The sequence below is a fragment of the Hyperolius riggenbachi genome, chromosome 7 (assembly GCF_040937935.1).
Source record: "Hyperolius riggenbachi isolate aHypRig1 chromosome 7, aHypRig1.pri, whole genome shotgun sequence".
Lineage (NCBI taxonomy): Eukaryota > Metazoa > Chordata > Amphibia > Anura > Hyperoliidae > Hyperolius > Hyperolius riggenbachi.
The window spans coordinates 127,653,993-127,678,159 of NC_090652.1; the positions used below are offsets into that span (position 1 = coordinate 127,653,993).

General features: G+C 44.6%; 1 protein-coding gene across 1 annotated transcript; it reads left to right on the plus strand.

The window, feature by feature from the left end:
- Positions 1–412: 412 nt before the first annotated feature.
- LOC137525664 (hemoglobin subunit beta-2-like) lies at positions 413–1,898 on the plus strand. The gene is made up of 3 exons (XM_068246822.1): positions 413–586; positions 813–1,035; positions 1,627–1,898. Exons 1-3 carry the CDS (start codon positions 495–497, stop codon positions 1,753–1,755), a joined length of 444 nt encoding a protein of 147 aa, XP_068102923.1. The 5' UTR covers positions 413–494; the 3' UTR covers positions 1,756–1,898.
- Positions 1,899–24,167: the final 22,269 nt, after the last annotated feature.

Sequence of the window (24,167 nt, forward strand, 5' to 3'; positions counted from 1 at the left end):
CTCTTGCAATACCTGTATTTAATAGTGTTCATGGTATATATACAGGTATAGAGAGAGTGGGGTATAGTACTGTATTAACTAGGCCTATTTATAACAATTATTGAGTCTCAAACAGCCAGAAAGCACACTTATCCGGCCCTGTCTGTGCAGGATAACTAAGACTCTACTGTACTAAAGTTATTAATGTTTCAATTACATTACCTCTGCAAATGTTTTAACTGATTACTAATAATAGACTCCATTAAATTGTGCATGAAGTTGTCGAATTCTACACAGTAAAAAACTTTGATGATACAGTTAATCTGTGTTGCAAAGAGCTAGATGAGGGAACAGAGGAGGAGAATGTTGTGATAAGAGGGTATGCTGCAGCCAATAGATAACCACTGCAGGAGAAGGGAGGACCATGTGTGGTATTTATAAAGCCTGGGACCTGGAGAGGTAAAGCACCAGGTACTTTATTCAGAAGGTCATTGAGAACATCCACAGCAGCCATCATGGTCCATTTCACAGATGCAGAAATAAAAGCAATCCATGGTGCCTGGAACAAGATAAACCATTCTGTTTTCGGAGGAGAAGCTCTTGCCAGGTATTTAGCAGGAAGTCAATACATTAAAATAACACATTTGTATACACACAATGTGTTTAGTTTAATGATAATAGTTTATCTTGTGTTTATACCATGTCTGATATAAAATAGGCATGATGGAGAATTTTTATGATTAATACATTTTATTTAGGGCTTTCTAATACATCAATTTTTTTTTTAAAAAAAAGTGTATTCACTGAAATATTTGTTCCCTTTATCTCATCAGGCTTCTCATTTGTTACCCATGGACCCGGAGGTATTTCAGTGGTTTTGGAAACATCGGCTCTCCTGATGCCATCTGCCACAACACCAAGGTGCTAGCCCATGGCCAGACGGTGCTCGCCTCAGTTGGAGAAGGCTTGGCTCACCTGGACAACCTCAAAGGACACTATGCCAAGCTGAGCCAGCACCACTCAGAGACACTTCATGTAGATCCAGCTAACTTTAGGGTATGTTTTATAATGATATATGTATATATTATATTATTTAACTAACGGAAGCAGAGTCATCCAGAATGCAAATTAAATGCACATATGTTTATAATTATAGGCAGGGGCGTAGCAATAGGGGGTGCAGAGGTAGCGACTGCATCGGGGCCCTTGGGCCAGAAGGGCCCTCCCTCAACTACAGTTAAAGCTCCCTATTGGTCCTGTGCTCATAATAATCACTTCTATACATACTTTGAATAGTGGTAATCATTAACAAACTGTTCCCCATTCCCCTCTTGCACCTCTGACACTGTCGTTGCTATTGGCAGGTTTTGGTGCACCGTATCAATTGTTATGTGTAGAGTACTTAGGGGGGCCCCATTGTAAAACTTGCATCGGGGCCCACAGCTCCTTAGCTACGCCACTGATTATAGGCAGGGTCATCATAAGGCAACATACACTATTGCTGGACTATTTCATAAATAGTGCAAAGTACAGAAATTGAATATAGCCAACATGTACTACATTTGTCATGTTTATTAAACAGGCCAGGTCGTGTGCTACCCTAATAGCTTGACTGAAAGGTGTAACACATGTTTTCTTACATTACAGTTATTTGCTGACGTTCTGCTGGTTAACTTGGCTCATGAGCTGCATGAAGCATTCAACCCAGATGTACATGCCGCCTTTGTGAAAGCATTCTCTGCTATTGCTGATGCCCTGAGCAGGGGTTACCACTGAATCACCTCCACAGCCAAGTAAAAGAAGCTTCCTGCTACAAGTCATTAACATCTGGACGTTAACATCAAACAATTTTACTAAAAAAGTTTCATAATGTAGCGATGAAATAGCTTTCCTAATAAAAATCATTCATGATACATTAATTCCCTTCTGTGTTGCTCTGTTCATGTGTGTAATACCTGTGTAACATGTAGTAGTAGATATACAGATGTACCATTCCTGATATGTAAAAAATACTATGTACCTAAACGGCATGCTGATTCTATGCTTTTAATACTTTCTGAGTCACCCAGCGTAAGTCAGATCTGGTGCTATATTACCTGCATGTTTATTCTAGCTCAATGACTCTGAAGCAAAAAATCCTCATGAGTGTGTATTCATAATGAATAGGGATGACAATGCTTAGGAGAACTCATGGAGAAGCATGTGATCAGTTTGATCATTTGTAATGTTCGGATTTGCTGCGATGACTTCCTGGTTTAATGCATGATCATAGCCAGCTAATCAGAGCCTTGCAAATCTATCAGCTGATCAAACTGATCACATGCTTCTCCATGGTCGCAATAGTCATAGCAGCCATGGAGCCCTGGAGCATAGCGGGCCCAGGTGGTACTTTATGTATTCACCATTATCTTTTTTGTGTTTCTCCACCCCTCTGACTTTGTCTCAGTTCCCATGAACTATATGCAGAGTTAGTTGCATGAGAATGTAAATTGCCCAATTAACTCATATCTATAGGGTGGGGCAGGTGTCATTGCTTAAGAGTGCCCATATCTAAGGGTCCCATGGAAGACTTGCTATGGGGCCCCATGATCTTTAGCTACCCTACTGTGCTTCTCCATGAGTTCTCCGAAACATTGCCATCCCTATTCATGTAATGCTTCCAAACAGAAAGCAGAAACAAGAAGACAATGATCAAGTCTAATAATCCCAATAAACCAGAAATGATCTTGTAGCATTTGGGCAACAGTGATCACAAATGCACTTGATCATGATTTTGAGATTGATGGTACAGAAGCACCACAGGCATTCTTTGTTAAAAAACAAAAAAAAGCCAAGGTCACTCCACATGCATGTGGGGCGATTGTGGCTACTTTTTAATTAATGTCATGAATGGTTCTAGGAAGAAAAATGTACAGAGAAGAATATGATTGATTTCTCAGGTGAACTTCTCGGACTAGCTGCTTCTGAGCACCCTACACAGGAATCAGTAAAATGATCCCAATAGTGTGGTCAGCTAGTCCGAAAAGCAAAAATCAACTATCTGATAAATCACTCTTGTGCTTCTCCTTTTATTCTCCTTGCGAAAGAAATTCTCTTGGGAGAACTGATCATCTAGAATAAAAAAAATATGGTTATATTTGAGGTAGTATTCAATAAATATTGGTCAGATGATTTCTATATAACAAATATAGAAGTTCAAGAAAAGCAATATTTAAAAAAAAAAGGTCCAGAACTTGCAAAACAAGCAAAAATAAATAATAATCTGAAATATATGAAACCCTTACTAAACTCAGAGCTCAATGCTAGCCCATTGGACTAAAGACAACACATTCCTTATATAATATTAACCTTTTCATAAAAACTTGAAAATTCCTCAGATAGCGATTAATTCAGCCCTCCTCCATACTTCAATATCTCTCCATAAAACAGTTGATCTCCATGCATACTGTACAAACAATTGGGAATCAAAGAAGCACAATATTTTAAACATCAGAAATATCATCTGCAAATATAATAGATACATAGTGGTTGATTTAGAAAGTACAAAATTAGATACTTACCTCGGAAGGTGGAAGCCTCTGGGTCCTCCAGAGGCTTCCAGCATTCTCCTCCATAAGGCTGTTCCAGTGCTGGGACCTCCAAAGTGCAGGCGCACTGGGCAGTAACATGGACCCGCCCAGGCTTTGGCAGAAAAAGCCGAGCCTGATCAGGTCCGTACTACTGCGCAGGTGCAGATGGCTCACACATGCGCAATAGCACAGAGCCAACTGGGCTCAGATTTTTCTGCCGGAGCCCGATGTGGCTACAAGCCCTTGTCTATGGTTCTGCGGAGGGGACAGTGCTGGAACAGCCCAGTGGAGGAGGAAGAGGGAAGCCTCTGGAGGATCCACAGACTTCCCCCTCCCAATGTGAGTACCCCTTAGAGATACCTTTTTCCATTCAGGGTTACTTTAAGAAGCTTTATTTTTATTTAAGTATTTATATAGCGCCCACATCTTATGCAGAGCTTCACAGAGTGTATAGTGTCTTGTCACTAACTGTCCCTCAAAGGGGCTCACAATCTATTCCCTACCTCAGTCATATGTCTGCCCCACGTGTCCTGAAGAGGCGTGGTTACACGTGAAACAGCTGTAGACATAGGGGCTTTCGTTTGTACCTGTGCTTTGTGGCTTCAATAAAAGAAGATTCTATGAGGAGTGCCGGAGTCTGTCAGTTCTTTCAGCCATACATATGTCTGTATCGTGTAGTGTATGTATCATAGTCTAGGGCCAACTTAGGAGGAAGCAAATTATCTTATCAGTATGTTTTTGGGATGTGGGAGAAAACTAGAGTGCCTGGAGGAAGCCCACGCAGACACAGGTAGAACATACAAACTCCATGCAGATGTTGACCTGGCTGGGATTTAAACCAGAGACCCAGCACTGCAAGGCGAGAGCACTAACCACTATGCTACCATGCTGCCCAACCACTACACCACTGAAGCTTACCAAGATGCTAAATACATTCAGCTCAGCTTCTCAGCTATAGGAGCCGGTAATGAGCAGTTGCAGATTCAATATGTATCAACGCTGATACATGATGAGGTTAGCGTACTAGTACAATTCACAAGTAGTGCGTAAGGTGTAGTCAGGATCAGGCTGTAGTGGTACACGAAGTCAGAGAGATCAGGGTACAAGTCGCTAGGCAAAACCGTAGTCAATAAACAGGCAAAGTCATTCACGTGAATCAGATGTCAGTCGTATTGGTAGGATAATCAGAAGAATAGTCAGGGACAGGCCGAGTCAAACACGTGTATCAGATGGCAGTGGTACAGAAGAGACCATCCGTTCACACATGTATCAGATGGCACGGTGGCATGTAGAGACCATCCATTCACCTTTTCTGCGTCGCACAAAGACACGGTGGTTGGCAGGGGCATAGCAATAGGGGGTGCAGAGGTAGCGACCGCATTGGGGCCCTTAGGCTAGAGGGGCCCAGAGGGCCCTCCTACAACTACAGTATTAGCTCTCTATTGGTCCTGTGCTCATAATAATCACTTCTGTAGATACTTTGAATAATGGTAATCATTAACAAACTGTTCCTCATCCCCTTCTTGCACCTCTGACACTGTAGTTGCCATTGGCAGGTTTTGATGTGCCGTATCAATGATTATGTATACAGTGCTTGGGGGCCCCCATGTAAAACTTGCATCTGGGCCCACAGCTCCTTAGCTACGCCACTGGTGGTTGGAACCAAAAATCTCAAATTTGGACTCATCAGATCAAAGCACAGATTTCGACTGGTCTAATATCTATTCCTTGTGTTCTTTAGCCCAAACAAGTCTCTTTTGCTTGTTGCCTGTCCTTAGCAATGGTTTCAAAGCAGATATTCTACCATGAAGGCCTGATTCACACAGTCTCCTCTTAACAGTTGTTCTAGAGATGTGTCTGCTGCTAGAATTATGTGTGGCATTGACCTGGTCTCTAATCTGAACTGCTGTTAACCTGTGATTTCTGAGGCTGGTGAGTCGGATGAACTTATCCTCTGCAGCAGAGGTGACTCTTGGTCTTCCTTTCCTGGGGCGGTCCGCATGTTAGTCAGTTTCTTTGTAACGTTTGATGTATTTTGAGACTGCACTTGGGGACACTTTCAAAGTTTTCCCAATTTTTGGGACTGACTGACCTTCATTTCTTAACCCTCTGGGGGATAATCCCGAGCTGAGCTCGGGGTAAGCCGCCACAGAGGATTTCTCAGGCCCTGGTGGGCCGATTTGCATAATTTTTTTGTTGTTGCATGCAGCTAGCACTTTGCTAGCTGCGTGTATATACCGATCGCCGCCGCTCCGCGCTGATTCGCCGCTACCCGCCGTGCCACGCCGCTACCCCCCCCCCCAAGACCCCGTGCGCAGCCTGGCCAATCAGTGCCAGGCAGCGCTGAGGGGTGGATCGAGACTCCCTCTGACGTCACGACGTCGTTGACGTCGATGACGTCATCCCGATCGTCGCCATGGCGACGGGGGAAGCCAAACAGGAAATCCCGTTCTGAACGGGATTTCCTGTTTGCTTTGTATGCCGGAGGCGATCGGAGGGGGTGGGGGGATGCCGCTGCACAGCGGCTATCATGTAGCGAGCCCTGGGCTCGCTACATGATTTAAAAAATAAAATTTTTTAAAAAATAGTGCTGCGCCACCTCCTGGGCGATATAATTGTATCCCCCAGGAGGTTAAAGTAGCTTCAGTACAGTATATCTACTCCCCTACAGACTTCATTTAAACGCCCAGGGTAGTAAATATGCGTACACTTGAAAAGGGAAAGTCACTTGGCACTCAACTGAATAGGTGGGGGGTAGAGCAAGCTCCTATGTATCTGCAGCAAATTCACCCCATATAATTGCACCTGTGTTCATGGAGTAACAGTCCCAGCAAAGAGAAGTGCAGCAAGCTATGATTAGTGCAGAGCACAAACTAAAGCACATTGGTACATTGAAGAAAACGCTGTGCACCTTTCTCTTGGTTAGCCTTTATTGGGATCTTCTGCCAACAGCCAGCATACATGACACAAGAAACAAAGATTGCCAAACCTGGGTCCACGGAGGTGCGGAGGTGAGTAGGGGAGAGGTGACCAGGGGTTGGATGGACGGCACTACAGCCGTTTCACGCCGTCTGGCGCTTGCTCACGTGCATACGTCCTGAACGGGGCAGTGCTGAACGGCTTCCTTCATAGGATCTCTAAGCCACGCCCCCAGCGCTGCCCCATTGGTGTAGAGTGTCTGGGAGTGGAGGTCGGGGGTGAGGGGGCGGAGACTCGCCGCTTAGCGGCGAGAAACAAGCGCCTGGCTTGTATTGTGATGCTGATTGAGCGTGTGATCAAGTTTGTATAAACAGTGCATACAAAAACAACTTGTGCGTACATCCTTAGGTGTAACATTATGCTACATGTAACATATTAATAGTGCAACATACAAATGCAAATATTCGTGTTTCATATATTCCAAAAAAGTGCATAAGTGCATTAAACGTGTCTGCTAAAAGCTGACATTTTGGCATAGCTCAATAACATCCTAACGCCCTATGTTATAAAATCTATCAAAAGACAGGAGAGACCGGCACTGCAAGCAAGCTGTGTTTTAATCTTGATCCATGTAAACAGTGAGTGTGCACATAGGCAACAGCGGCACAAAAATCTTGCACAATAAAAGCATATGATTGGATACAGGGTACCTGAAGGTGCGGTGGGTGCTGGGTGGTCAAGCCTCCAATCAACTCTCCGGTACCAATCAACTCTCCGTACTTTGTTAAGGCGAGGAGTTGAGAGTGGGTACATGTCACAGAGGTTGGCGGTTGATCTACTCCCCATGTCCTCCCGGTATCCTGTGTGGTACCACCTTCCCAAAATGCATAAATCCGCAGAAAGCCCCCCAGGAAGACCCATCGTCTCATGGTGTGGTTCCCTGACAGAACGTCTGTCCAGGTTCCTGGACCATTTGCTGCGTCCCTTGCTCGTGGGGGTCCCGGCCTACTTGGCCGATACGCTCGATACGATCAATTTGGTCGAAAGCGTCGCGTGGAAATCGGGCTATAGACTGGCCACAATCGATGTGGAGAGCCTGTATAGCAGGATACCCCACGAGGAGGGACTAAAAGCAGTCCGAAGGTTCCTGGACAGGACCAACAAGGACGAAGGGTACAAAAACTTCATCTGTGAATGTTTGAAGTTTGTTTTAACGCACAATGCGTTCCTGTTCGATGGAAGGTGGTACCACCAGACCTCCGGGACAGCCATGGGGACTTCTGTGGCATGTACCTATGCGGGCCTCTTTCTAGGAGCATGGGAGGAGGATCATGTGGCGAGCTCCGGGAACCCATATAAATGCAACATTAAGGTTTGGGCCCGGTATGTGGACGACGTGCTGGTCGTGTGGCAGGGAAACACGGAGAGGTTTGAAGCTTTCATGAGCTATCTCAATGACAATCGAGTCAATATGCGCTTCACCTCAGAGGTGGGCGAGGAGTCTATCAGTTTTCTAGATCTCAGAATAAGGCCGGATGGAGAGAACCTGGTGTGTGAGGGGTTCAGGAAAGCCACGGCCGTAAATTCTTTGCTGCACAGAAACAGTTTTCACCCCAAGCATGTAAAAACCTCCCTGCCATACGGCCAGTACCTTTGTCTAAGACGGAATAACTCTAGTCTTGATACCTTTGAACTACAGGCACAGGATCTGACTGCACGATTGGAGGCTAGAAAGTACGACAAGCGCTCCCTCACCATGGCCCACGATAGGGCGAGAAGAGCAGATAGGAACTTGCTCCTTGCTAGAGGCTCTGGTAGCAGAGAGAGGGACACCTTCACCTTCACCTTCGATTACACCCCCATGTCCAGGGAACTGACTAAAATCATTAAGAAAAATTGGGGGACAGTAGTGAGAGACCCTACCCTCCAGAGGGTTTTCCCCAACCCTCCCAGAGTAGCCTTCAGGAGAGCCCCAACTTTGGGCGACACTCTAATTCGGAGCGAATTCCGCTCGCCCCCCATCCATAATTGGTTGTCGTTTAGACGTCCCAAAGGGAACCATAGATGTGGCAATTGTAGTTACTGTGGGAACATGTGGGAAGGTACCAGCTACAGATTGGGAGGCCTACAGTGGGAGGTGAGAGCCTTCATTACGTGTCAAACCAAGTTCGTTTCCTATGTGATTTTTTGTCCCTGCCTTTTCTATTATGTGGGCAAAACTACTCGCCCCCTGAAGGAAAGGGTGGGGGAGCACTTTAAATCAATTAAGTCCGGCAAGGGTTGCCCAAGATTGATAGAACATGTGAGGGAGGCGCATGGAGGAAGGGCTAGGTGTTTGAGATTTGCAGGCCTTTTACATGTTGCCCCATCACGTAGGGGTGGTGACCGTGACCGAGAACTTACCAGACGGGAATCACGAGTTATACTACGGGCAGAGGCCATGGGGCCACTAGGTCTGAATGACAGGCTGGAGTTGGCATGTTTCCTGGACCCTTGAAAACTGAGAATAAGTCAATCTGACCTATGTGCCTGCACCTCCCCCTCTCCCACTTTGCTAGGTGAACCCCAAACCCCATTACCTTTGGCTCACTGTCACTGCCTTTTCCTCTCTTCTCTCTGTGCTGGGGCCTGGTTGTATGCATCCCTGTCTCAATGTCCCATATGGACTGGCTCCCATGGAATTGACCCTGAGTGGAGACAAATAGATGCAGTATGCATTGCCGGGATCCCAATGGCGGACCGGTTCAGTTCCCATTCCTTGTTTAAGACTATGCAGGATAGACCCAGTCGGGGATGTCTGAACAATTTTTGGTTCGGCAGCTCCTGCGCTTTCCCAATGCCCCTTATATGTTCTTTTTTTGGGCAGCGGATGCCCGACCTGGATGCCAACAGGTACTGGCTTTTAAGGGGTCAATTTTTGGAAGCTGGTTTGGGGTCTGTGGGTGTTACCCCCAATGGAGGATTCTGGGCTTTCTCTGCTACCTGGCTTCTGTCACTCCGGTTGTCCCGGGTCTATCTGGCCTTCTTGGTATGGTAGAATACGGATGCTCCCTGTCCCTGCTTCTCCCCATTCACCTCCTTCCTACTATATATGGCACAGTAGATGGGCCCCTGTTCATAGTGTGGATCGTCCTAAAGAAACTGCCCTCCCCGGATTCCGCAGGTGCGGATTTAATGTAAATAAAACAGGGGAACGGGCATATGCATTCTGGAGGCGAACACGCCTCATTAGGTCTCGTTTCTCATAGCTTTACCCCCCAATCTTTTTAATGGGAGCCCCTCCAGGTTAGGTCTCGTGGGGTGATCCCTTTTATAGAATATGTTATTAATAAATAAATAAATATAGATTTTATAACATAGGGCGTTAGGATGTTATTGAGCTATGCCAAAATGTCAGCTTTTAGCAGACACGTTTAATGCACTTATGCACTTTTTTGGAATATATGAAACACGAATATTTGCATTTGTATGTTGCACTATTAATATGTTACATGTAGCATAATGTTACACCTAAGGATGTACTCACAAGTTGTTTTTGTATGCACTGTTTATACAAACTTGATCACACGCTCAATCAGCATCACAATACAAGCCAGGCGCTTGTTTCTCGCCGCTAAGCGGCGAGTCTCCGCCCCCTCACCCCCGACCTCCACTCCCAGACACTCTACACCAATGGAGCAGCGCTGGGGGTGCGGCTTAGAGATCCTATGAAGGAAGCCGTTCAGCGCTGCCCCGTTCAGGACGTATGCACGTGAGCAAGCGCCAGACGGCGTGAAACGGCTGTAGTGCCGTCCATCCAACCCCTGGTCACCTCTCCCCTACTCACCTCCGCACCTCCGTGGACCCAGGTTTGGCAATCTTTGTTTCTTGTGTCATGTATGCTGGCTGTTGGCAGAAGATCCCAATAAAGGCTAACCAAGAGAAAGGTGTACAGCGTTTTCTTCAATGTACCAATGTAAATATGCGAACCCCCGCTGCTACCACTGCTGTACGCGCTCCCACTTATTTGTGCGCTCGTTCACGTTGCCATCTGCCTGCCCGGAGATCTATGAATGGGAAAGCCATTCCTATTCATTGATCTAAGTCCCCGTAGCAATGATCGGTGCCTTCTATGAGAAGCTGCACAATCATTCTAATAAATAAGTTTCCCATGCTCAGTACACTTTCTGTAAGCATACTTATTTCGCTTACAGGACGCATAAAAAAAAAAAGACTGAGGCCATCTTGTGGCCAAAACAGTAAAACTACATCTAAAAGCATTTTTTTAAAATGCAAAGACCTGTTTTTACATTTTAAATTAACCCCTTACCTCCCTCACTCCCTAATAGTTACCAACATTTATTTTTTTTGTAAAAAAAATAAAATAAAATAAATTTACAATTATAAAAAATGCATAGTTTTCTTAGGGACTGAACTTTTTTTAATATGTATGTCACGAGGGTATAATACTGTGTGTTTATAAATTATGGGCTTTTCATTAGTGATGGACACAAAACTAAAAAAAGCCTCTTTGTTTCCTAATAAAATATTGGCGCCAGACATTATGATAGGGACATCATTTAAATGGTGGAATAACTGGTACAAATGGGCAAATTAATTACGTGGATTTTAATTACGGTAACATGCATTATTTAAAAATTGTAATGGCCAGAAACTGAAAAATAAGGATTTTTTTCCAATTTTTTTCTTATTTTCCCATTAAAAAACCCTTAGAGTAAAATAATTCTTGGCATAATGTACCACCCAAAGAAAGCCTAATTAGTGATAAAAAAACCACTTTTAACACATTTCATTGTGATAAGTAGAGATAGAGTTATTTGCAAATTAATGGAAGGAGAGCTGAAAGGTGAAAATTGCTTGGATGCTGAAGGGGTAAAATCCCTCAGTTGTGAAGTGGTTAAAGTAATAATGGCCACTCGTTTTTCTTTAATTAGCTGCTTTTTTCGTGCCATAATACAAATTCTAACAGTCTATTCAGTAAGACTATCAGCTGTGTATCCACCTGACTTCTCCACAATGCAACTGATGGTCCCAACCCCATTTACAAGGCAAGAAATCCCACTTATTAAACCTGACAGGGCACACCTGTGAAGTGAAAACCATTTCAGGTGACTACCTCTTGAAGCTCATCAAGAGAATGCCAAAAGTGTGCAAAGCAGTAATCAAAGCAAAAGGTGGCTACTTTGAAGAACCTAGAATATGAAATATTTTCAGTTGTTTCACACTTTTTGGTTATGTACTATACTTCCACATGTGTTAATTCATAGTTTGGATGCCTTCAGTGTGAATCCACAATGTTCATAGTCATGAAAATAAAGAAAACTCTTTGAATGAGAAGGTGTGTCCAAACTTTTTGTCTGTACTGTATATACTGACTGACTAGAGTACATATATATCGTGCAGAAGCACAATATATAAATGTAGCTCTCAAAACTCACTAACTAGGCCAAGAACCAGCGAACTGATTAGTATCAAGGCTGGTGAGCGATGAGAGCTCTGGCCTTAAATACACAAATAGACATCCCAAAAACCACTCCCAAAATGGGTAGCACCTCCTGCATGGTGATGTCATCTAATGACATCACCGCTGATGTTGCTCATACCCGCCTCCTTAACCTATAAGACCCTTCAGGTCTCGTGCGCGTCCGTTTGGATGCACTGTGCATGCGTACGCTTCAATCCACCGCTACAGGGGAGCCGGGGATGCCGCCAGAGGATACCAGCGTGGAAGCTTCGCCAGCAGCACGGATCCGCTGGAAGGTAAGATTGTCACATTATGTGTATGAGTATTCCCTGTAACTTATATACCTGAAGTCGAAGGGTGACATAGCCATTCCTTCATTCAGCACACTTCACCTCCTGCTGATGTGATGAGGTAGAAGCTCTGTGGGGTGCCCAGTTATAAAAGTGAGGGTACATGTTGCAATCCAACCTAAATTTGGTCAAGTAAGCTTCCCTGCTCCAGTTAATGTGTACAGGGGTCTCCTTACATGCTTGCTCTAAGTGTAAAAAAAAGTGTCAATAAAAACAAAGTTGGGCTGATTTTATTGCAGATGTAAACACACAGCATTCAAGTTTCTTGTTGCTTGGGATCACACACCATTTACCATCTGATTCAATTGTTAGTTTAACACTTGCAGTTGTCAATTTAGCACTTGCACTGCACGATTTGAAAATTGCCTCGGAAGTTGACTAAGCTAAGTTTGAGCACTAGAAAGCTGTTTTAGGTGTGTTGGTGGTGAATATCGATTGTTTTTATTTATTTATTTATTGTATTTATAAAGCGCCAACATATTACGCAGCGCTTTTGTTGAGTTTTCCTCACAGTACCCTGGCAAAAACATCTTTGAATCTCCTTTTGGTCCACTGGACTGAACTGGTTTGTTGCTGACTGCTGAGTAAATTTACATGTATACTGTGATGACTCAGGGCATCAGGACTGAGGAAGTAAGGTTGCTCCCTGGATTTGGGCTCATAATTCTGTTTCTGCTGATGAGCCACAGGTTCTGGTGAAACATCTTATACCTTCAGTAGTATTGTTACTGGGATTGATGTCTCTAAACTGACCTCATTTGCACTGAGTTCCCACAACTGCTGTGAAACTCAGAGACTCAGAACACATTTAAGCACTTCTTGGTCAGCAGAGCCCTGCCCATTGTGGGTTGGTCTGGTGAAGAGCTGTAGCCACTAAGGTCCATATAATTTTTCTTCTGGGTTTTCTCCAAGAAGGTATTTTCAAACCTTACCAATAAAATACCTTAACTTAAAGTTTATCCTAGCTGAAACTTGGCTACAAAACTTGGGTACTTACCTAAGAAGAGGGTAGCCTATGGATCCTAATGTGGCTTCACACAGCATCCTCTGGCCCCGATCAGCAGGTTCCCGTTGAGGGAAGTCTCTATAGGATCCAGAGGCTCACCATTCCTTAGGTAAGTAAGAGTTTGTAAACCTGAGCTTTGGTTCGGGTTCTCCTTAAAGCTATCTCCTTACAAGAAAATACTCCAGATAAGTTTAATATTTCTTTTTAACCTACTTTTTCAATTGATAAGTTCTGAAAAGTTTAAGTAAGATGAAAATATCTCCTTACAGAAAACCCATGAGGAAAAGTTGATTGGGCCTTAGACTGCACAGCCAGGGTGATTGGGCCTTAGACTGCACGTCCAGGGTGAGCCCATGCCTTCTGCCAGTGCAGGGGTCAACAGCATACCAGAGAACAGTCACACCATTACAGCCTGCAAATCATCTGCTAGTGAGTCTTCATTATGTAGTATGAAGTATTGTTCAAAATTAGGTGTAATGTGAATACCTGCTTTTGTAACTTGGGTCAATCTCTCCTGCTTAGTACCTCAACTTCTTAGTGCGCCCATCACTGGGTTGTACTATTGGTTATATCACATGACCAGTGGCAAAAAAGCAACTATTGACAAGCAGTAACGCAAAGTAGCAGAGTACTTGTAATTTTTCCAGGAAAGAATAACATTGCCTTCTGTGACCAATTTTGATGAGACACCAATCAGATGTAGCCACTGCAGGATAGACCTAGTATAGTTCCCTATAGGATATATTTTTTTAAGTAATTGGACACTCTGGGGTTAACATGACACGTGGTGAGGTAACTGCCTGTTAGTGGAGGTTCCCATAAATGGCTGGTGTGGTTTAGAAAAAAAATTACCTGCTAAAGAGCCTGCAAATCCATAATGTGTTTGTTCTAATAGCATAAAAACAAGCTACAAGTGTGGCAGTTCTTCTTCAGTGGAGATTCAGCAAAGAAGCCTGCAGCACACCATTGCAAAGTAAGATCCAGGAACTTTTATGAAGCACATTCAACAGACAGACAGCAGCTGACGTGTTTCGGACACACAGGTCTTAGGTCCTTCTTCAGTGGTTACAATGTACAGTTACCACTCTATGAGAGTTTAACTGATGACACTTAGGTCATTGCTGGCATAGCACCACTGTCCTCTGTCTGGTACTTCCATCACAACATCCACCATCCTCTGCACACCCAATGAGGCATTCAGAAAGAAAATCATAGCAAGGAATTGAGCTTGGAATTTTAAAAGATTGGCAAACAATACATTTTCATTTTGAGTTAAATGGAGTTGTGGCGTCAATAGTCAAGTCCTTCCCTATCTGCATATGTCAGGGGACGCTCTGCTTCCTCATATAGAGCATCAAGATGTTCACATCTATGGATGTACTCATCTCATCATCCAACTCTCCGGCTGTTCTCTATTTTCATAAACATCTTCTTAAAAGGAACCATAAGTAAGGGGAATATGGAGGCTGCCATATTTTTTTCCTTTTAAAGTATTCAGTTGGCATTCCTGCTATGTTTTTAGTATCAGTGGTGTCACAAATCACACACCTGTATCAAGCATTGTGGCTAATCCAATCAGACTTCAGCCAGAACACCTGATTTGCATACTTGTTCAGGGTCTATGAATAAAAGTATTAAAACATGATCAGCAGGGCAAATGAAAATATTCGGGCAGCCACAGTTGTCACATAGATAAGTTGTCTGACTTAATTTCCCAATTGGGATACAAGCAACCTGCAATTGATCAGTGATTAATAAACAAAGGAAGCATGGGTTTGCTGCATGTAATACAAATAATCAACAATTTATTCATGAAAAGGGCAACAGCACACATAGCTTGACATAACATTTTATTCCCCTAGCAGTGCCCATTAGCTCTCACATTGAGGCACCTCAGAAAGACAGTTTAACCATTTATTTTACTAATCAATTTACTCCATATTGTGGCTATAACAATGGCCATATATTGTCTGACCACCATTTAGAATAAGGTTCAGAAGCCTGTTCATTTCATGTACATCAACCATATGCAAATATCAGTCATACATTGCGCTATGGATTCACACAACCTAACCCATTGCGCTATGGGTTCACACTACCTGGCTCTGATGATGTCAGTGAAGGGACCCGCTTCTCATAGCTGCGGGCAGCGGAGGTTGGTGGCGTGGGGGGGGGGGGGGGGAATCTAGGCGGATGGGCTGGAGGAAGCCCCAGGTATGTATAAAATATTGTTCCATATTCATCTCTGGTTCCCTTTAAGATGCCCACTACATGCAGATCTTGGTAACCCGATAGATTCACCAGAGATTGCAGTGTGGCTGAAACAGCGTCTGTGAGCCCCAACCTTTATTATTACATCAGGCAGAGAAGTGGACAGAGACGGTGTAAAAATGACGAGTTCCATTTTTTGCAGCTCAGGAATGAGGATATAGAGATAAGAACTCAGGAACATGTGTAAGACGGGAGTCAGGGGCTGAGAGGTGTACTCAGTTGTGCATGGTCTGCATACAAGCAGTAGAGAGAATCAAATGAATTAATTATGTGGCCAAGATTGTGCATGTAGATGGAAAAGAGGAGCGGCCAAGGACAAAGTCTCGAGGTACCCCCACAGACAAAGGATGTGGAGAGATCTGATCTGAGAAAGGGACTGTTAAAGACCTTCAAGAGAGATAGGAGGCCGCTGCTCCCGTACTGCTGCGAAGCCTGTATCGTTTAGCCGTGTCATGGAGGGCTATAGGTATTTCAGTGCGTACTGCAGAAATCTGTAGCATGCCACCCAGATTCGCACCGCAGTGTGATCTGTATGGAAAGCCATTACAGGAATAGACAGTGTTTCCCGTGCACATGGTATGCCGGAAAATGCTGCAGATTCCAAATGTAGTGGAAATGGGCCCAAAGGAGTGGTCAAAAATAGCAAACGCAGAGGACAGATCAAGAAGGATGAGTATGGAACAGTGTACTTTGGATTTAGCTGTAAGAAGATCATTGGCCACTTTGGTAAAAGCGGTTTCTGTGGAGTGGTTAGAGAAAAAGGCCGACTGGAACTGATAAAGCAGGGAGTTGGCTTAATTCAGCATGGATGGTGCAAGTAATTTGTATGCAAAGTGAAGAAGTGACACAAGGCGGCAGCATTTTTGAGTGAAAACGGGAAGAGTGATTTTAGTACAGGGATGAAGGTTGAGGACAGCTGAAGAATGAGATGGGAGGTAATGGGATCCAAAGAACAGGAGGTTAGATAGAATTTGGAGATTAGAGAGAGAATGTTCAGAGAGTGGAAACAAGGCAGATAGAGAGCAGTTGAGAAGAGGGTGTAGATGGAATATGAGAGCTGCATAGAAAAAAAAACTTCGGATTTTGTCAATTTTATCAGTGAAGTATGTTGCAAATTCTTCAGCTTAACACGGTTGTGTAGAAAAGAGTGGATTTCTAAAGTTGTTTATGACATTTATATAAAAAAAAAGCTGTAAAGTGCTTGTTAGTGTTGCTTTTTCTCCAATGCCGTTAAGCTACTTTAGAACACCTTTTCAATACTTAAGTAGCTTTGGTCAGCCGGGGTTGGTGACTGTCAGGATGAGGGTCAGGGCAGTTTCTAGGCTAAAGTGCACCTAGGGCGAGGGCGTCAAAATCACCCCCCCCCCCCTGGACTCGCGATCCCATACTACGCCCGAGTATAGGTAGTCAGGACTTCCAGTTTGGAGGAAGTGCATGTAGTGAGGCTTGCAACGCGTGCAAGCTGTTTGGAGTGCACGCTATACGACGGACTTATCGGAAATAACCCATTCAGATCCAGCCGCACACCTGAGGCAATTAAGCCTCATTTAAATCACGAATTTGAGTGCTTGGCCACTTGTAACAACTCGAGAGCACATCACTGGACACTATAACATATTAAATTAATAACACACACTTACATACGCACTTAAACAATACAGAAAGACACACATTCCTTCAGACTTCTCCCCCCTCAGCACACTTAAGCCTCATCTACACGGTACAATTTTCCATCAAATAGATGGATCTATTAGATAGTTCTAAAAAGAAATTGCATCGTGTGTAGACGTCCAAATTGTTTCAGAGCAATTTTGCTATAGATTTTGCAATAGATTTTTGGTACTTATCAAAGCAAAATGTAACACAATCCAATTGGACCGTTTTGAAATTATCTAATTGATCTGTCTAATAGATCCAATCTGACGGAAAATTGTACCGTGTAGATGAGGCTTTACTCAGACAGGATAATGGAGGCTTGTTGGCTGCTGCTGTGTGTGTACACTGAAGGCTGGCGGCACACAGGTCTCTCTTCCAGCTGAAGGGGACACATGCTGGCTGCTGCAGATTCAGAAAGCCCACCAGAGGGGGAGGCAAGTCAAATGACTGTGTGATGGAGGCTGTCAGTGCAAGGAGGCTGTGGTCTCCCTGCTATTGACAATGGATACAAAGCCAGGCTACAAAAACATGGCTGCCGCTGCTAATAGCGGCCCAGGCAGATTGCTCTCTAGCAGGGCCGGTTCTAGTAACAATGGGGTATACAAAGAGTGTAAAGTCGGCACTGCTGAAAACTGTACTTTAATCCACAGGTGGAATCACATCACATCACGTGCAAATAAGAAGAGGTACACATACAATGAAGTGGAAGCTGTGAGATGGTGGTGGGTGCTGGGCACAGCTTTAGCGTGACAGACGTTTCACGCTATGCACTTCTACGGAGGCTGGACCACAGGTCAGCCCTGCCGTGACCCTGCTGGTCCCTCACACTCTATGAAGATTCAGCTGTAGTGCCGACCCTTCCTCCCCTCTCCTGTGTCTTCCTAGTAACAATGGGGCCCCAAGGCAAAATTAACCCAGGGGCCCCCTGACAGACACCCCCTTACCCCGACTATAGAGCAGCATTAGAGACCCTTTGTTGCAGCCATATTTCTCCACAGGGTCCCTGAGCCAGCTGCGCCCCCTTCCCACTCACCCCCCCCCAACTTAACTGTTCTTCCCAGGGTCCCTGCAATGTCTTTGACAGTAGTAGCAACTCGCCTGTTCCGATGGCCATGCTCCTCTGTGGTGCCCACCGGGACAGGTAAGATTCTCTTTCAAAGATGTGGCAGGGGAACAGAGTTAAGTCGGTGGGGAGACACCTTGGGGGCCCCAATAGGTTTTGGGACCCTGCGACAATTGCCCCTTTTGCCTCTATGGTAGCGCTGGCCCTGCTATCTAGTGACAGCTGCACAGCATAGGAGTTACACTGTGCAGTTCTGTGATTTTGGAGAAGTCTGCCTGGGGGAGAGAGGCTAGAATGACCTGGGGGCACCACTGCTGGCATCAGGAATAGCTCTGTCCTTCAGCATGTTCTCTGTAAGTGCTACCCAGCCGCCCGTATTGCACCATTGTCTGTCACCCTAGGCCACGCCCACAACCTCGGAAAACTTATTTGAAATTTGGCAATGACTGCGCCCACCTCCCTCACAGCGCTCAGGGCGGTCCCACGCCTCGCACACCCCTAGAAACGAGGCTGATGAGGGTGGACATTGGTAAAAGGGGTGAATGTATCCAGGTCTACTGAGATTGAGCTGTGGTAATACACAGCAACCAAGTCCAGGGAAGTGAAAGATGATGTGAGGAGAGGTGCCAGGGCATCACAGATAGATTGCACATCTAGGTTGCAATAGTTTTTGTATACAGTCATGGCCAAAATTGTTGGCACCCCAGAATTTTTTCCAGAAAATCAAATATTTCTCACAGAAAAGTATTGCAGTAACACGTTTTGCTATAGACATGTTTATTCCTTTGTGTGTATTGGAACAAAACAAAAAATGGGAGAAAAAAAAAATGGACATAATGTCACACAAAACCCCAGGAGGTGAACCGCCTCACGGTGGCCAAAAAATGCTGTGCCAGTTTACGGGCTGCAGCCCGCAGCTTACCTCCAGCCTGTGTGAGTCTATTTTTGTCTCCAGTGCAGAGCTGTGGGCGCAATTTTCCCATAGTCCTGCTCTTCCTGTCAGTGCAGGAGTTTTGCAACCGGACTTGCTGCACCGATGATGATCGGTGAGTTACGCTGGAGGCCTAGTGAGAAGTCTTCTGCCAGGTGAGTAAACGTTTTTTCTTTACAGATGCACCACTAGCACCAGGGCTATTAGGGGGCACTAAAAGGAAGGGAGGGGGGGAGGGAGGATGTGACATAAGAGGAACACTGCCTAATGTATTTTTTTAAGGGGAAAACGTGTGTATTTTGGTGAAACTGCCACATTATTTATATTTTCAGGGAAACGCTGCCACATTACATGTATTTTCTAGTAAAACTCTGCCACATTACGGACATTTTCTGGTTAAACGCTACAGCATTCTATGTATCTTCTGTTGAAATGCTGCCGCATGACGTGCATTTTCTGGTGAGACGCTGACGCATTTCATGTATTTTCTGGGGAAACACTGCACCGTTATATTTTCTGGTGAAACGCTGATGCATTATGTTTCTTGCTGTCTGAGGGGGTCATGCCTGCTGTCCCTGGGCCTTTGTTGTTTGATGCCAAACAAATCCGGCTGCTGTAATTTGCTGATTGTGGGTGGGGCGGGGGATGTTGGCTAATTTACTTTAGTGTTCCTTTGCCTGTGTTTTGGGAGAAAACTTGGGCCAACTGTCTTTGCATTACACTGTTACATTACAGTTAGCTCCGCCAACATCCAGTCATGTCACACCCAATTTTACCACTGCACGCTTTGCGCGCCATACTCCTTTACTGGTCCGGCCCCCCGGGTAAACTTGAGAACCCCATGTAGCCCTCAAGTCAAAAAGTTTGCTCAACCCTGATCTAGCATGTGTACAAGGCTTTAGACATTTTCTGAAATTCAATTCAGCGTCATGATGATTAGCCAGTTTTTTGGGGATGGCTATATGGTTTCATCATCATACTGATGTGAGGTGATTTTAAATGATTTCAATATGTGCATCAGTTGCTACATAGAAATGTATTTCAATGTTTTTTGCAATATATATTTCTGTATTTACATAGTCTCTTTGTGTACACTCAGTAGCCAGTTTCCCCATTGCTTTTCTCTACCATTAATATTCTGACAGATGGCACGTGATATTTAGTGATAATTAATTGATTTAACTTTTTTTCTCTTCTCTCTAACTTTGTACTGGGAGAGGTCACTTAAGTTTCTTCCTGTAGGACTGCAGTTAATGCACTATGAGAATGCATATATTTTATCTGCACATGCCTGCTGGCGTTGGAACCACTGCCTGGTGGAAAGTGTTCCTTTGATATTAGCAGCAGAATTATAGTGCTGATTACAGCCCCATTATATGTTAGGGCATAGAAAGAAAGCTTTTTGGCTGGATAGTGTACTGGTTAAAAGCTCTGCCTTTGAAGTGGGAGACCAGGGTTTGAATCCTGGCTAGGGTCAGTACCCATTCAGTAAGAAGACCTTGGGCAAGACTCCCTAACACTGCAGTGCACCATAGGTGGCTGCAGCTCTTGAGTGCTTTGAGTCCAACTAGAGAAAAGCGCTATACAAATGTTAGGATTATTATTTGCATATCATTTTATAACAAGATTACCTGAACAAAGCAGTTAAGCCAAGTACACACTTCTGACTGGCCAATCACTGACCGAGTTCACCACCTCCATGTAGTAGGTGGTTAATAGATATTGAAAACTATGAGCATATTGTGTAGGTAAACCCTCATACTACATAGAGGTGGTAAAATTGGGTCAATGAATGGCCAATCATTGAAAATGAATGTACACACGTCCAATCTTGATTGGCCAATTTTACTTCTGCCATGTAATATGAAGCATTTCAAAGAAAATGGATGAACCCGAGTTGGTGATGAGAGATAAAGACTATGATATTGTAAAGATAACAGAAACGTGGATGGATGCTAGCCATGATTGGGTGGTACATTTGGAGCGTTACAGTGCCATATGCAATTCTCCTTTTCAGCTGAGTTTTCTCTTAGGAGCTAATTTTTCATCTATTTAAAATAACTTTCCAGAACTTTTCTACTAAAAAGTCCCCAAAAGTAGGTGAAAAAAAAGTACTATTAAAAATTATTTTGAGCATTTTCTTGCTTGCTTGTGGCGTAAAAGGCTTTTTGACAAGTTTAAAAATATCACCTAGGAGAAAAAACTCAGGAGAAAAAATAAATTGAATATGGACCACAGTGTCTTTAGGTTAGACCAAAGAAACGGGAGAAGGGGAACCATATACAATTCACTTTTCTCCCGAATTTTCTCCTAAGTGATATTTTCAAACTTTGCAATAAATTGCTTTTTTTAACCCTCCTGGCGGTTAATTTTTTTTGCCAAAATGGCAAAAATCCTTTTTTTTTTAATTTTTTTTTTGTGTTTCATGTAAAGCTACCAGAGTGGTAGCTACATGAAACACCACTAGAGGGCGCATGTGTCCCTCTAGTGCGATCGTCGCCGGCATCAATAGCAAACAGGGGAACGCGTATATAACGCGCTCCCCTGTTTGGCTTCTCCTGTCGCCATGGCGACGATCGGAATGACGTCATGGACGTCCTGACGTCAGACACCTCCGATCCAGCCCATAGCGCTGCCCGGAACTCATTGGTCCGGGCAGCGCAGGGCTCTGGCGGGGGGGGGGCCTCTTGCGCCGCTGCGTACGGGCGATCGCCGCAGAGCAGCGGCGATCAAGCTGTACGCGCGGCTAGCAAAGTGCTAGCTGCGCGTACAGCATTTTAAATGGAGCAAATCGCTCCACCAGGGGCTGAGATATCTTCCTGCGCGGCATAGCCCGAGCTCAGCTCGGGCTTACCGCCAGGAAGGTTAAAATCACCAGCAAGCAAGAAAATGCTCAGAATAATTTTGACAGTACTTTTCACCTACTTTTTGGTACTTTTTCAATTGCAGAGTGCTGAAAAGTTATTCTAAATAGAAGATAAAAAAAAGTATCTCCTAGGAGAAAACTCAGGAGCAAAAGAAAAATTGCATATGGCCCGGGCTCTTTATGTTTTTTAAATCTTCCGTGTTTACAGTTATGAAGGAAGACATGGCTGAAAATAAATAGATATTTAAATAAATCAGAGAAAACAAAACCATTAGCAAAATCACACTTGCATCTCATTGTAAAATATAATTTACTTTACGGCAGTCTTAGGGTGGCCATACATCTAGCGATTTGGCTGTACAATCGACCATTTGGTTTCTGACTGTGACATTGTGGAATCTGTATGGATAAATGTTCATGCCAGAAGGATTGTCAATTGCTTATTCGTTGGGTCTTAGGGTCCTTTTACACTTAAAGCAGATCCGAGATGAAAAACTAACTATAACAAGTAACTTGTCTATATATCTTATCTAAAGTTTAGATAGCTTACACAGCAAATCTAGCTGCAAACAGCTTCAACAGAATATGATTATTTCTTCCTGTGATACAATGACAGCGGCCATGTTCTGTTTGTAAACATTACACACAGGCAAGCTTATCTGCATCTCCAGCCCTCAGCCTATGAAAACCTACCGTATATACTCGCAAGCAAGCCGACCCGCATATTAGCCGACCCCCCAACTTTTGCCTGAAAAACCAGGAAAAAATGATTGACCCTCATATAAGCCGGGGGTAGGAATGCTGGCCGCATGATCCCCCCCCCAGTGTGTCCCAGTATAGCTAGTATAGTGCCCAGTATGGGAAGGTAGTGCCTCAGTATAGCTAGTATCGTGCCCAGGATAGCTAGTATAGTGCCTAGGATAGCTAGTATAGTGCCTAGGATAGCTGGTATAGTGCCCAGGATAGCTGGTATAGTGCCCAGGATAGCTGGTATAGTGCCCAGGATAGCTGGTATAGTGACCAGGATAGCAGGTATAGTGCCCAGGATAGCTAGTATAGTGCCCAGGATAGCTAGTATAGTGACCAGGATAGCTAGTATAGTGACCAGGATAGCTGGTATAGTGCCCAGGATAGCTAGTATAGTGACCAGGATAGCAGGTATAGTGCCCAGGATAGCTAGTATAGTGCCCAGGATAGCAGGTATAGTGCCCAGGATAGCTAGTATAGTGCCCAGGATAGCTGGTATAGTGACCAGGATAGCTAGTATAGTGCCCAGGATAGCAGGTATAGTGCCCAGGATAGCTAGTATAGTGCCCAGGATAGCTAGTATAGTGCCCAGGATAGCTGGTATAGTGACCAGGATAGCTAGTATAGTGCCCAGGATAGCAGGTATAGTGCCCAGGATAGCAGGTATAGTGCCCAGGATAGCTAGTATAGTGCCCAGGATAGCTTGTATCGTGCCCAGGATAGCTAGTATCGTGCCCAGGATAGCTTGTAAAGTGCCCTGGTTAGAGAGTTTAGCACCCCCCCCCCCCGCCCTCTCCCACCCGCTCCCCCCGCGGCCGCTGCTATTACCTTAGCTCCGCGGCTTCCTATTCCCTTGTCCTGCTCTTCATTCACAGCAGCTCGCCCCACAGTGGCTGCTGCGTGATGACGGAGAAAGTGGCAGAGAGCGGCTTCCTGGTTACTATGGGAACCTCTCTCTGCACTTCCTCCGTCATCACGCAGCAGCCACCGTGGGGCGAGCTGCTGTGAATGAAGAGCAGGACAGGGGAATAGGAAGCCGCGGAGCTAAGGTAATAGCAGCGGCCGCGGGGGGAGCGGGTGGGAGAGTGAAGGACGACCCTCAGGCACATCACTCGCAAGCAAGCCGACCCCCCAACTTTTGACCCACTTTTTGTGGGTCAAAAATTCGGCTTGCTTGCGAGTATATACGGTAATTACCCCTCCTCCTTCCTCTGAAATCTCTGGCTAGTAACACCTCCCTCTTCTCCTGCCCAGACTGAGCTCCCATAAGTAGTGATGCTCAACTTCGAATTCGGATGAAATCTGAATAGGTGTTATTCGGATTTCATCCGGTTAATTCAAATCAC